The sequence below is a fragment of the Micropterus salmoides genome, unplaced genomic scaffold (genome assembly GCF_014851395.1).
Source record: "Micropterus salmoides isolate LMB-PRFRI ecotype aquatic unplaced genomic scaffold, ASM1485139v1 Ms_hic_scaffold_15, whole genome shotgun sequence".
Lineage (NCBI taxonomy): Eukaryota > Metazoa > Chordata > Actinopteri > Centrarchiformes > Centrarchidae > Micropterus > Micropterus salmoides.
The window spans coordinates 26,951,818-26,966,923 of NW_024040596.1; the positions used below are offsets into that span (position 1 = coordinate 26,951,818).

At 41.7% G+C, this 15,106-nt stretch overlaps 1 protein-coding gene across 1 annotated transcript in view; it reads left to right on the top strand.

Annotated features, from left to right (window-relative positions):
* The first annotated feature begins 6,884 nt into the window (after window positions 1-6,884).
* Window positions 6,885-15,106, top strand: part of plcl1 (phospholipase C like 1) — an 89,287-nt gene continuing 81,065 nt past the window's right edge. Inside the window, 1 exon segment of the mRNA XM_038721353.1 lies at window positions 6,885-7,824. Coding sequence (XP_038577281.1) covers window positions 7,645-7,824 — 180 coding nt within the window. The 5' untranslated portion in view covers window positions 6,885-7,644.

Consider the following 15,106-nt stretch of genomic DNA (forward strand, 5'->3'; position numbering starts at 1 on the left):
TGTAATCCTCCACAATGTCCACAGGGACCCCCTGTATGGAAACAGGGCTCACTGGTGCCTTTGCTCTCCTTATATCCACGACCAGCTCCTTAGTCTTTGTCACGTTAAGCTGTAGATGGTTCTGCTCACACCATGTGACAAAAAGTGGAACATGCTCAGTTTGGAGTCGTTTGTGTTGTTTTCTCACACAGGTTTAACATATATTCTGTAACTTTACATGTGATGGAAACTACATTATACATTTACTGAAGTACTGTACTCAAGTACAAAATTTACCTACTTGTACTCTACATTTCTTGATATTTAGTCATTTTACTTTACTACCTTTATACAACAGCTTTAGTTACTTTCCCAAAATTTTACACACAAAACATATTAGAATATGAAGGGCTAACTACAAAGAGATTAAAATTAGCTCTACTTTTGAAAAACTATAAGAATCAGGATGTTGTACTATCAAAGTGTAAATGTACTCATTGCAGAGAAATTGCCCCTATGAGGATTTACTATATAATAATATATTTTGTAATATATACTTTTTTACATTGCAATTTGAACACATTTGAGAATTTGAAATATGAAATTACAATTGATGAAACTCACTAACTCAACTAACTGATTCACTGACTTATCGTTTAAGCTCGATTTTGACATACTTGTGGGTTTTTCATGCGTTTTGTATGTAAAAATCTTGATTTGCGAAGTATCTAAAGCTGTCAAATTATTGCAGTGGAGTAGAATGTACAATATTTCCCTCAAGTACAGATACCACAAATTTGTACTTCAGCACATACTTGAGTAAATTTACTTCGCTTCTTTCCACCACTGTATGTGCATCTGTTTTTAATGAGATTCAAGCAATCAGTACACGTTTGAAGCAGTGACACATCTTGTCTGCATTAGCTGAAAGCAATTACTTGACTTTATTGTGATCTCTGTTGCAAAGTAATGCCGCATAAATGTACGACATGGCAGCCCAAGGGTGTCACTTTGTGATGAAAAGTGGTGGGGACGTGGATTAGGGGTGTGATGATACACTTGATGATGCACGAGATGAAAAGATTTTTAACAATGCAGTAATCAGCTGCTTCTTTGTTTTTAGCTTAAGTTACTTTTTTTTTTAACAATGTACGTTTGTTTCTTCTATATTTAAAATGCATTGCGTGTTTTCTTATTTTCTTTTTTTATTTTTTATGTTAGTTAACATTTCTTGGCATGTCTATAGGCCTTTGGTGTCATCATGACCTTTAAATCAAAAGGAAACAGAGAAATATTGTCTGTAATAAGCTGTGGACAAAACAATGAAGGGTTTGTCTATCCTGTGTGCTGTGGAAAGACCAGTTTAGTGAACAGTGCTTTAGAGTGCAGGTGTGAAATGCTGCTGTCAGAGAGAGAGACTTATAAAACACTATGGGATATGTATAAGGTTGGTACACAACACCTGTTCTTCTTTACATGCAAATATTCCCCACAGAGCATCCTGAACTCTTTGGCACACTCAGTTCCTCCCCCACAGAGAAACACACAGCAAGAAAAATATCCCCATTTCGAGAGGCGTTTGCTACACATTTAAGAGGAAGCTGAATTTTCTTGGAAGAAACAAAAGCGTGTACGTTTGTTGATAATCGCTTGCATGCTGATTTATAACACTAACAAATTAATGATTGCATGGCTTAACATTCACTCACCAGGTGTAGATGTATGGGAAACAAAAGGATAAAGGTTGATTAGCCACCCAGGTGGCGGATTACTGTGGCCTGTTTTACAGCTAAATGTTTTATAAAGCTGTCTACAAGAGTAATGGTGGAGTAAACAAAGGCAAAGTAGCTACTTCTAATATGTTTAATTCGGTCCAATGAAAACACAAAAGTAAACAGAGGCGTAGGGAGAATATAAATTCAACGACAATGTTTACATGACACAGAAAAGGAGTCTGTAGAATCGGATGACCTGTTCCTCTGCTTTAGGGTTTGTTTCTTTTCAAGGTCCTGAAGAGACGAGCGGACAAACCCCACAGAGAACACCATGCACCTGTCTACTGACCACACTGAACATTTTACGCATTTGCACACACACACACGCACGTGTACACACACACACACACACACACACACACACACACACACACACACACACACACACACACACACACACACACACACACGGCACTGGACCTCCGAAAGGCCTTTGCTGTGACTTACTCACACCAGGGTGGCAGCGTAGCATGAAGGCACGAGTTTCAGCAGGGGGACTCTTGGAGACGTGGCCACATTCCTCTTTCACCCTGTGCTGATTTTCTGCTTGGGATTTAAAACTATTCTTATTTTTTTCAAGTTTAGGCAGCTCTTTTATTTAACTGTCACCTCATCTCAAAGCCTTTTGTCATGTGGCAGCAAAGCTGAGTGAACTGGCATTTAAATGTCAACGATAAGCCCGGAATAAATCTCACATTCTTTAAGACGTAAACATGAAGCTGAAGGTTTTTCCGTTTCAAATGGAAGCAACTTCAACTGTATTATCATCCTGAAGGAAATTTGCTTTGCAGGCATTAACACACAGGTCGCATGGAATACACTGATGACAATAAACGACAATAACAACCAATAATCAAGGATTTAAAAGCAATATGAACTATTTGAATTATGGGTGTGACTTGCAGTTATTCCTTTCACTGAACTGGCTCCGTGAGCGTTAGCATTGTGCTACAGGTGTCTTCCTTTTTAGAGATTTGATGTGCAAACGCAGTCTGTCACACCTTAAAGGAGATAATATGATCATATGTTAGCACATTTGTTAATTCCTTTACCACCAATTGTGAAGCGATGAACAATCAGACAGCAGCCGCACATAGTGAAAAAGGGCAGAGTGAGGTGGGATAATGATCAGACGGTATGGTGTTGGCATGCAAAGCGGCATGACGGGAACACAGGCAGAGGCAGATGGTGTGGGTTTTTAGTTCATTTGTGCAAAGATTATCATCTTTGTCAATAAATGCTGATGAAGCCATTTATTTACATGATCAGAGTATCCAATACTATTTCAGCTGTAATTCTACTTTATCTCTCTGTGTATAAATAGCTCCATGATAAAGTGAAATGTGGTACAACAGCTTTTGCACCATCATGCATTTCAAGGATCAAACATGAAACGCCACTTTTACCTAAAAAGAAAGTTGGAAAGGAGGCAACAAGCTGCTCTAATCCAACATCTACAGCATAAAACTCCAGAATGCTGAGTTATAACTGACCAGTCTTAAGTGTGTGTGGTCATTTTGTAGCATGTGTTTATTCGCTTTTGCAGAGAGTTGGATGAGAAGATCGAATGTTGTATATTAAACTAAGCTTCATATTTACTGTACAGGCATGAGAGCAGTATTGATCTTCTCATCTTGGCAAGAAAGAGAATTAGCCAAGCGGCAACCTCTGGGTCTGAAAAGTGAAGCTAAGGCAGAAGTGCTGACTCTCACTTAGCATCCCAATTAATATGAATTATAATTTTTTTGTCCTTATTCATCCCCAAGGGGAAATTTGTTAAATTATCTGGCTCTGCCATTAATTCATCCTAATTAGGAGCAGTGGGCAGCCATTGTGCTGCACCCGGGGAGCAGTCTGGGCCTTACTCACGGACACCTTTGGCAGGGGTCAGTGCCGGCTCAAAACCGGCGGCATTCGGTTCCCAAGTCAAGTCCCCTGGATTTAGCTAATGCCACCCTGGGTGAATAACAGATGGTCACTTCTGGTTCCAAAAAAACAAGATGACAATGGCCAAAATGCCAAACTCGAGACTTCAAAACAGTAGTCCACAAACCAGTGGGTGGTGTCATGGTGGCTATGTCATATGTTGCATTTACTGTGTAGTCTGTGGTATGGGTTTGGGGGGGTGGTACAAAATGTTATTTTTGCTTCTCTGTCTTTATGAGAAAATACAAACATGGCAAATACTTTCTTTCCACGAATGAACACCGGTCCCACAAATACTAACAGTGAGGTGCTACTGGTGGGCTTCATGCACTAATAGGCCTCACCAGCTGACCACATTCCACAGCTGTGTGGCTCAAGGTCCACACACACACACACACACACACACACACACACACACACACACACACACACACACACACACACACACGCGCATGCACACACATTCATGCCGCCCTCATATCTGCCAAGTCGGGAACACCTTTAAAAAATAATTCAGGGTATTCAGCGAGTCTCAACTTCCTTCAAAGAGTTTCCACTATATGAAAGGGGTGCTCAGTTCATTTGGGATTCAGGATGTACGCTTTTTTTGATACGTACCTAGCCTTCATCTTGGCCTTGTGATGATAAAAGTCGATTACTTCAAATGGGGATAAAAAGTATTTTTGAAGAACTTTGATTTTTACAATTTGTTCTGCATGATGGTCAATTAGAGCAGTGGTTCCCCCCACAGCCCTACTTCTTCATCTGCACTACTCTTCATGCTCCACACGAGTTGATATTAAACTGGATGTTTTTTAACACAATATAAAAGTAGGTAATGTTAGAGTTGTTTTATCTACAGTGCTCGAGGGACGACAGTGTCATTCTTTGGCCAACCACAGACTGAAATATCAACTATGGAAATTTGGTTCAGACATTCATTTTCCCCTCAGGATGAATTCCCATATTTGGTGATCCTCTGACTTTTCATCTAGCACCAGCATCACGTAAAAATTTCAAATAGTCTACTTTGTTTATGACCTGCAAAACTTGTAATTAGCAAATGTTAGCATGGGAGTACACTACTAAACTAAGATGGCAAACATTCCTGCTGGAATGGAAAGTGGAGATGATAAAAAAAGTAGAGCTTGAACTTGCCAAAGGGGGTCCATTAAGATCCATAAAAATGAGCGATGTGTGGCTGTTTCCATGCAACCTATTGCGTGCCTGGCTGTCAGTATCATTAACGGCAGAAACCTCCCTCTCACACTCAGATGAGGTGGGAAGGTGTATCCTGCCTGGTGCTATGTCTTCAATTAATTATGGTGATTCGGTGTGCAGATTGAGCGGGACTAAGAAAGTTGTTTTTTCCCCTGATCTTTGAGTTACAGTGAGTGATGTTTATGATAATGCACTGCCAAGCTTCAATGGTGATGACAAGAATAGTATGCATGAGAAATCACCCTCATGCAAATTTCACAAATCATGTTTTTAGGGGAGCTCATGTCTTTTTTAGCTTTGCGTCCTGGTCTTTACCCCCTTTTTTTGGCTGTATAGCAGGCCTATATAATTATTTTCAACAGCTGAGCTTCTCCATGCACTCCCTTACAACTTTAGAAGTAGGCCAACCAGTTGATTGGGAATCGTATTAAAGAGCCTGTAAGACAACCAGGGTTCTGTGTGTGCAACAATCCACCCTGCTGATATGTCCTTGAGCAAAACATTAAATCCCTTACAGCCCTGTTGCCGTGACCCTGATCTCTGACCTCCCTGGAAGGGGCCCAAGAAAGAAAAGGCAATTTTGCCACGGCAATGAATAATGTATCAGTCTTTTATTATACCTCTACACAGTCTACCAAACCTACCAATCTTTACTGGTCTGGCTGTCACTGGGAACAAACACCTCAGATATCACATGGATCCACAGTCTCACAACAAGGAAAACAGTCTGGCTTTGTGTTTCTTTGAAGCCACGCTGTCCTTGAAAAGTCTGATGCTTTGTTTCACTCTATATAATATAATAATGTCAGTACTGTAAAGGTTGCGATGCTCCTCCATTTATCTGTTGAGGGTTGTGTTGACGTCTCACATTAAAATGTACCAGCAGTAGCTAGACAGTGTTGTTTTTTAAAACTTTTATTTAAGATATAACTTCATATTTGATTATTTTCATTATCGATTAAACAGCAGAAAAAAGTGAAAATTCCAGAAACTTTTTCAAGCCCAAGGTGTTTAGTCAGTTTTCAAATTATTGTTTTCATTCAACCAACAAAAACCTAAAGATTTTCAGTTTACTGGAATGTAAGAACAAGAAAACGCAGCAAATCCAAATGTATGAGAAGCTCGAACCATCACAATATTTGGCATTTTTGCTTGAAAGCTTTCATCGATCGTCAACTGCTTATCCTGCGTACAGGGTCGCGGGGGGCTGGAGCCAATCCCAGCTGACATCGTGCGAAAGGCAGGGCCAAACATAGAGAAACAACCATTCACGCATAAGGACAATTTAGGGTCACCTAAATTAACCTAGTCTGCGTGTCTTTGGACAGTGAACCTGGAGAGAATCTATGCAGACACGGGGAGAACATGCAAATGCTGCACAGAAAGGCCGGCGCAACCAGGATTTGAACCCACGACCTTCTTGCTGTGAGGTGACAGTGCTAACCACTGCACCACCATCCTGCCCAACTTGAAAACTTTGATTATAAAAATAGGTGATTGACTAATTTTAAATAAAAGATTTTTAAGGTGACTGTTTTTCACCTTCTATGCACATAATAGTTTTTTGTTTCGCTTTGTTGTCCTAGTTTTAGCTGTAGCCTGTATCTTTGACTAGACATAAACACACTTACATAAAGCTGAATCTGATATCATTTTAAAGAAGTAGGCTAATGATGAAAAGAGCCAAAAACTATTTCAGACTAAAACTCTGAATCAAATATCTATTTAGTGCTCATGTTCCCTGACGTTTAAACCATACCTGACCACCCTCCAGTGCTCCCAGTGCCTGGTCCCTGGTCAATTTCATAGGGAGGCTGTCTCCATCTATGGGACTTGAGACTTGACCTATCAGGGCCTCTAACTGCGTCCAAATCTCCCAGCGGCCGAGCGCATTGGCCATCCCGCACATCAATCATGAGTTCGGGCGGCATGTGGGAGGAGCAGGGTGGAAGGATGAAGGGAGAGGTGGCGGGCGAGAGGCGGTGCTACTGTCAATTGTGTTCCCTATTCTCGTCAAAAGTCGGCTGTTGTTGCTCTGAGTACAGCCAAGGCGAACGTAGTATCTGTGTTTAGTCAGAGCAATGCGCTCCGCGGTGACAGATGAACGGATCCTTTTTACTTGACGCAAACAGCAGCTCTTTTCTGCACTTTGACATCGGTGTGTGTTGGGGAGAGGAGTAGCCTTGGGTTTCGGGTCGGATTGTTTTCAAACATTTTTCTTCCTCCAACACCACCTCGCTTTCATCGTTTCTCGTCACGCACCAAGGCTTTTTTTGGTGCACATACTGAACCTACACCACCTCGAGGACAAGCAAGACTGGGCACGTTGAAGACTTGTTGCGCGCATCCGGGGAGCGCACCAGTCCAGTTTTCATCCAAGTCGATATACTGTACCTGCGTGTGATGCTCTGATTCCAACAGTGAGTCATTTAGCGGAGCGGGGATGGACTGTGGAGAGCAGCTCAGACTAAAAGCCTGAAGTCAGCAGGGCTTGGTGCTCAGTGACTATGAGAATCTGTTCATAATTAACGGAATTGGGGTGATAAGTTTCCTCTGGTGTGTTCCAGCTGCTGGTGAACTGGTGAACTGCTGAGCGGCTGAGGCTTTAGGAAAACAAGAGCCCATTTCTCCTTTAAATGGCATCAGCGCGCCGCCAAGTCAAACCTTATTCGGGTCAGATCCGACGACTTAATTAATTTCCCTTCTCCACGGCGTTTCAAATCGAGCCCTCCTTCTCAACGACATGTCTGAGCGTGATGGATATGGAGACGGGCTGTGCAGCGACGGCGCGCCGGAGTGCGTCCCGCCGAGAGCGTCCCGTGGCCGGCGGAGCGGTGTCATCCTCCCTGGTGGCGGCCAGGACACCGAGACCATCCTCCTGGATTCGGTGAAGGCAGCACCTCGCCGGAGCAGTATCATTAAGGTAAAGAAACCCGACCTGACATGGTGGCTCCATTTTACCTGTGAAGCCCACCTGAAGCATATAGCCTAGTCGAAATACCAAAAGCTGACTGGGTCCGTTTTGTTCAAGATGGCCAAATAATGGTGTGAAATAGGACATCAGGAGACACTGCCAACATGTTTATGGCAACGCTGTTAAATGTTTCAACAAGTGAAAATCATAAATTCGTGAATCTGGAGTAAAACAATAGAGAAATATCCAGAAAGGTTCGCTTTGGGTTGCTCTGACAATGTCAGTTTTAATTTTGTCTGTCCAAACGTCACGGCCACGGTTCACAGACTGGGTCCACCTGCGTCCTCCAAGGCCAGACTGGGTTTGACGCGCGTATATGACAGCAGCTCCTCTTGTGGCACGCGACTGTCAATCATTGCTCACTTTGAGTCCTTTTATTCGCGTCACGCGTGCGTAATTTCAAATCCCGCCGTCTCTGCCTTTACCAGTTGACTGGGTTTTACATGTAGCCACATTCTCAGATAACAGTTGTGCAAGGTGAAAGAAAACTTTTGACTCGTGAGCCTCCTGTGTGACACTGAACGCTGCAGCAAAGTGGATTCAGAGTAACATGCAATTAAAAGCTCATTAAGGATTAGTTTCTCCTTATAAGAACCAGCTTTAATACATTTTTAAGCCTTAAATATCATGACAAGAAGGAACAACAGTTCAGTGGCAATGTTACATGACCAAAAACACATCCTAACCCTGTAGATTAATTTCATCTTCATATCTATATCTTGGTGAAGGTTGGAAAGCAGCAGTGAAGTACTCAGATCATTTACTGAAGCAAAAGTAGCAGTTTAAACAATATGAAAAGTCAATTACTTGATATACTGTTTAGTTAAGTGATCCCCAATTTCAGAGCTGGGCCCCTCCACAGGGCCACCAGATAAATCTAACGGGTCATGAGTAGTTATGCTACAAACATTTATATAAATTAGTTTGCTGTTAGATATGAAATATCGGATCATTTTAGGTCTCTGGGCCTCAAATGGTTGTTTAAAGTACACTATCTTATAAGTTTAGAGGGGAAATATGTCTTGTAGACCTCTGAAAGTTGTTAAAACGCCCCAAACACGCACACTGATTTTAGGTGTCACAAGCCTCAAAATCACGTGTTGTATTTATAATCCTATCACATGCTAAGTAACTAGTAACTCCAGCTGTCATGTGAATGTAGTGGAGTAAAAATTGCAATATTTCTCTCTAAAATGTAGTGGAGTAGAAGTATACAGTAACAGAAAATAGAAGTAATCAAGTACTTGAGTAAAGGTACTTAGTTTCTTTCCATCACTGCTCGAAAGACCCATCCTACTGATTACTTACTTTTCCACCCTCACCTGTGCTCAGGTTGCAGGTCGCGGAACTCCACAAAGGAGCAGGGTGGGGAAGTGAGGATCATGTTTTGGCATCATTACCTTTAATGTCTAACATATCCGCTCACCTCACCACCTCAGGTTATGTGTCACCTGTGTTGCGAGATCGTTTGAGAAGAAATCAGGCACGAGGACGATTTCCGGCTGAAGGAGGAGTAGAGTGACGCTTTAGACGCCACTGAGGTTTATGACCTTGTGAGCCTGTTTCACATCTGATGCTAACATCACGCTCCATATTTCATGTTGTCAGCGATGGAGTCACAGGGGGAGCTGATGGATTTTTGCTTGCCTCCGCACTGTATGCGGGGCTGTGAGGCAGCCCAGCGAGCCCCATCTGGAAGACACAGCTGAACAGAGACTCCTCTGACTGCTGCTGGGGAGGAAGTGGATGAAAGGATGGGCAGATGAGAGGAGTGATGTCAGTGACAGGCACGGTCAGCTGTAGCAGCGAGGGCTGGGTATCGAACCTCAATACTGTTCAGACTGACTGAAATACTGTATGTCAGAATATCAATTACTGGCAAGGACGGGAAGTTGGCACCAAAGTCTCACAATCATGAAGTTAGTTTTTGATTTTGATAACTGAATAATTGTTTCAGTCATTTTAAAGCAAAAATTCCAAACGTTCTCTCATTCCACCTTCCTCCAAAATATGAAAAATGTTGGTAGGATAAAACAAGCAATTTGAAGCCAATTATGCTCTTTGATTTTATAATGGAGAATGGAGAATTTTGTAACATTTTGAAGACAAAACCCTCACTTGATTAACTGAGAAAATAATTAATCGATAATGAAAATAATAAAGTCAAACTGATATTTGAATTCTCCTCACTTTTTGTGTAGAGAAATATTCTCCAAATAACTTTATTGAGACTGCGGCTACTGTGCATACATTTCCATGTTTCAAAGAAGTGTGGCTGGACATATCTTAGCTTCAGGAAGTCGGGTGACATCTGAGAGATGGTAGAAGACAATTTTTTCCCTTTTACAACAAGCACACATGCCTTTAGTCATCTACGAAGACATCTGTCGATTTATTGCACCTGTCCCTTTACAGCATTCAACATTTGGAAGGAGCCATTGTGCTGTTAAAGTCACAGAGAAATGGAAACTAGAGCGTCTTTAGCTTCATTTATGTGACATATTTCTGTTGATAGATCCGGAGGAAATGAATCAACACGGAGTAACAGACAGAGTCACCCGAGTCCTTGATGGGACGAAACAAGAGCTTAAAACGCCGGCCCCCAAGCTGGTTAACTGCCTGTGTGTGGTCCGTTGGACTTTAATTGATATAACATAACTATTTTTAGTGCTTGTCCACACAGATCTTGCACCACTTAAATTAAAAATGCCTCCAGAGAACACTAATGTAGGGAGCACCGTTTAGGCATAAAAATAAATAAAACTTGCACTTTTTTTGTACATAAAATTTTAACCAAATAAGCAAGTAAGTCAAAACAAACACCAACCGTATACAAACTGATTTCGTAGCTTAAATGTATATAAATAAATACAGAGCTCTCACAGTAGAGGGCAAGGTGGTTCGGAGCTTGAGAAGAAGGAGTAAGGACTGAAACCGGCAGACCTCTTCATTTAAGGGGAATTACCCATTGAAATGATGGGAACGTGCTAGGTTAGCACCTGCACGTCTCACATTACAACAACACACACACACACACAGGCAATTAAGGCAGCCTTTATTTTCTGTCTGCAAGCCCTGAACTGTTGCATGGATGTAGTAATTGCATCTTCAGCTCAAAAGCCTACATGTAGGTAATGGTTAGGATCATCAGCAACAGCAGCAGCAGCAGCAGCAGTGAGACTCTTTATGTGCTTTACTATTAACATTGACTTTTCCCCCTTATTATTATTATAATAATAATGAATTACATTTATATAGTGCTTCATCATAGATACTCAAAGCGCTTCACAGTGAAGTGGGGGGGACTCACCTCAACCAATGTGTATCACCCACCTGGGTGATGCACGGCAGCCATTTAGCGCCAGAACGCTCACCCCACATCAGCTTGAGGCAGAGAAACATTGAGCCAATTACTGCAGGGGATGATTAGATGGCCAGATGGAGAAAGCCAGGGTGGGAATTTTGCCACAGCACCGGGGAACCTCCTACTCTTTGCAACAAGTGCCATGGGATCTTTAATGGCCACAATGAGTCAGGACCTCGGTTTTACGTCTCATCCGAAGGATGGCAGTTTCTACAGCGCAGTGTCCCCATCTCTGCACTGGGATGTTATTATTAGGACCAGAGGGAAGACTGCCCCTTACTGGCCCACCAACACCACTTCCACCAGCAACTTAGTTTTCCCAGGGGGTCTCCCATCCAGGTACTGGCCAAGACAAAACCTGCTTAGCTTCGGTCAATCAGCAGTAGCAGGGTTTACATTGGTATCGCGGCTGGCTTTTAAAGTAATTGAAATCATCTCTTGTATCAGCCTGTTTCATATCTTCATTGAAGCTTTAGGATGTTTGAGTGAATTGAGTGAATCATTCAAACACAAACACGAGTCTCCTGCATGCTTTAATTAACAATTATACGATACTACAGCTATGTGATGTTAGAAAGTTCATAAATGTGTCACCTTAGGTTCTGAGAGTTCATGTGTTTTCTGTCAGTTAAGTCTGGTAAATACTGTAGTAACCATGGATCACAGCAGGGGTGAAAAAAGCACACAGATCTTTTACTTAACACAAGAGTTTAGAAATACGCTGTTACAAGCCCTTCATTCAAAATCTTAATTAAAAGAAGAAAAAGTACAAAAAAGTACAGGAGTATTAGCACCAAATACATTTAGAATACCAAAAGTACTCAGAATGATCCATTTAGGGATTTGACTTCTCAAGTTAGTACATAGTGCACACAGTGTACTACATGGATGAAGTATCCGAGACACAACACTGGTGTTTGAATGTTTTTCACCACAATGCTCCTTTAGAGTCATGGTGAATTTATTACACAACCTTGTATCTTTGACTTTTTATGAAAGATAAAGTGCAGTGCTCATCTTTTGTACCGCTGATTCATCCGGGAGAGTTTCATGTCCATCCAACCCTTGAAAAGGCTCCAACGGCGAGTCACCTTCTTGACCCTTACTGCCAGAAATAACTCTTCCTTCTTCTCAAGTTTAATAAGAAAATAATTACATGTGCTTGACTTCAGAGAAAAGGCATTCTGGTACTCCTTAAGGATGTCGAGCTAAAGTAGAGGAAAGCAAAACAGAAGACCAGCTTATCATAACTTCAAACTGTCATTTTCTCTGTAGCTAATACAAAAGAAGCTGATGAAACCTTGAGTATCTTTCTAATAGAGTAGTGTATACTGTGGTGCTTTTCTCCTATATAATAATAACATTTCGCCCAGAAATACTCCAAAACTAATTAAGGACATCTGGAATCCTCCACCCATCATGTTCACTCCTTCATGCTTTGTTATTCAAGCCATAGTCACCCGGATGTGCTGGAGCGGCTGCCAGAGCGCTGCTTCATCACGTATAAAGAGCGAGTTAAAGGGACGTTAATCTCAATCAAGTTAAACACATTAGGCTCAGGCTGTTATATTAATTTTACCCCAGCAAACCACCAGCAATTATCTTACAGCAGTGTGGCCAGAAGGCTAACACGGTTTTCCAGGATGAGGCTCAGGGGAAAGCATGGTTGGACGTCTCTGACAGGCCTGTGTGTCGCCTCACTGCCTGCTGTAACAACGCTGAAGGTCGCCCGCCTCTCTCTGACTGTTGCGTTTGGAGAGCAGAGTCTTGATGTCGTGTTGTTTGACTGCCAGAGTGTGCATTTAGTAATTTCTGCAGGGTTTCCAGTTTCCAGTGGTGATCCAATTTTTTTGAGAATTTAAAAGGGAATCAAAGCATTATGTGTAATTATCCAAATCCTTCTCATGAGTCACTTCAAATATAGTAACAAGACTCAGGCCGTGTCCAGGAGCAGCCTCTCGTTCACTCATCCACACTTATTAATCATCATCTTTTGAAGTCATCCCCAACCCGCTGTCATATTCTTTCCATGGGAACGCAGCCGTCAAGGCTTTCGTCGTGTTGTATTGGCATACAAAGGTAATTCTTGCATCTGTAAAACTTTATGCTTTAAATTGTGGGATTGTTAGCAGAATGGAAAAAAACAAGGGCTGTCCATGCCATGTGCACTTGTTTTTTTTGTTCCATTATAGGAAGTTTGAGTGCAAGTAATAGTACATGAACTACACATAATCTGGACACACAAAAGAAATAGTGGAGGGTAAATAAAATGGTGCACTATACAGTAAATAGGGAGTGTTTTCGGACACATTGTAAGGGGATGAGATTGTACTTGCTGACGTCATTTTGGCCTTGCAATGCTAACTTGCGGATTTTTACCAGGTTACCATGTTCAACATCTTGTTTTGGTGTATTAGCATACTAACATTTGCCAATTAGCACTGAACATAACGTATGGCTGAGGCTGATGGGAATGTCACTGTTTTTCCAGGTGTTTGGTCATAAACCAAAGACCTGATGGTGGCGCTAGATTAGGGTTAATCATCCTGTAGTGAACATGAATGTGTTTATCAAATTTAATGACTATTCAACAGTCCTCTAATATGTTTTAATATAATTTCATATTAACTAAATCACTAATATAATAAAAAACAATAATATACTAATATATGGGGATTCAAATCATACGACTTAGAAAACACTGGGAATGTATTAATTCAGCCCCCCCCCCCCCTCAAGTGAAAAATCATTAGGATTCATCCTTTGTAAAAAATGTAATAGCAGTCAATCCATTAGTTGTTGAGATTTTTCAGTCCGAAACAAAGTGGTGGACCGGCTCACGTTGCACTGTTGGTTAAATTTACATCTGCTTGTTTTCAGTGAAACAGGCCGGTTATCTCTTTCTGTCTTGGTAAATCATCATGAGCTGAGAAACAGCTTAACAAATCATAACTGTTTAAAAATGAAATGTGCCTTCACTCCATTATGGAAAGTCATGGAAAAGTCATGGAATTTCATATCAAGGCCACGGTGGGAGCCCTGTTTATGTTTGAGATGAGGAGCTGAGGTTATTTTTGTCCCTTCTCAGACAGAGTGCCTTGTGGAGTTCTTTTCCCCCTCTGCCTCCTTCTCCCCTCCCATCTGCACTCCTTGCTCTGCGTCTGAAACTCTTCATTGTGTTTTCTTTTTGTCCTTCTCTTTTCCAATCCCAGTTTTTCCTCCCTCTTTCATCAAGTTGCACTTTGATGTTTTCTGTTGTTTTCTTGGCATTGTGATTCTCACTTTGTTCCATTCGCTCTAATTCTCCATCTCCCTGCTGCTGTGTGGAGAAGTGAACAACGATTTGTTTACAACAACGTGCTCCTGGAAACTGATCAAGAGTAATGACAATGTATTCCCTGTGATTGTGTGTGTGTGTGTTTGTGTGTGCATGCAAAGCAATTAGGGCCACTGAGGGCCCTCTGTGTCCCAGTATCATTCTGCTACTGGTGCCACATCTCTCCGGGAACACACACCACATCATCACAGCTGCTAGTCAGGAGTTGATGTGTGTGACTGCAAGAGAGACAAAGCACATGTAGCTGAAAACACCTCACAGTATTACACAACTCATTACAAAAACACACATCGACGCCTCTCAGACACGAAAACATAGGAAGCTTTATAAAGGCAGCTCTCATTGGGGGCTATGTGTTATTTTTTGTCAGTTGTGAGGTTTTTCTGCCCCTTTCCTCGCAAATGCGTTTTACAATTTGGTGTCATGACCTAGTCACTAAGTCGTCCTTTTAAATCTTGCTTAAGAACCTTAAGTTGACTTGTGTTTCTTATCCTTTGCCCACACCAGTGACTTCACTTCACTGTCCCTCA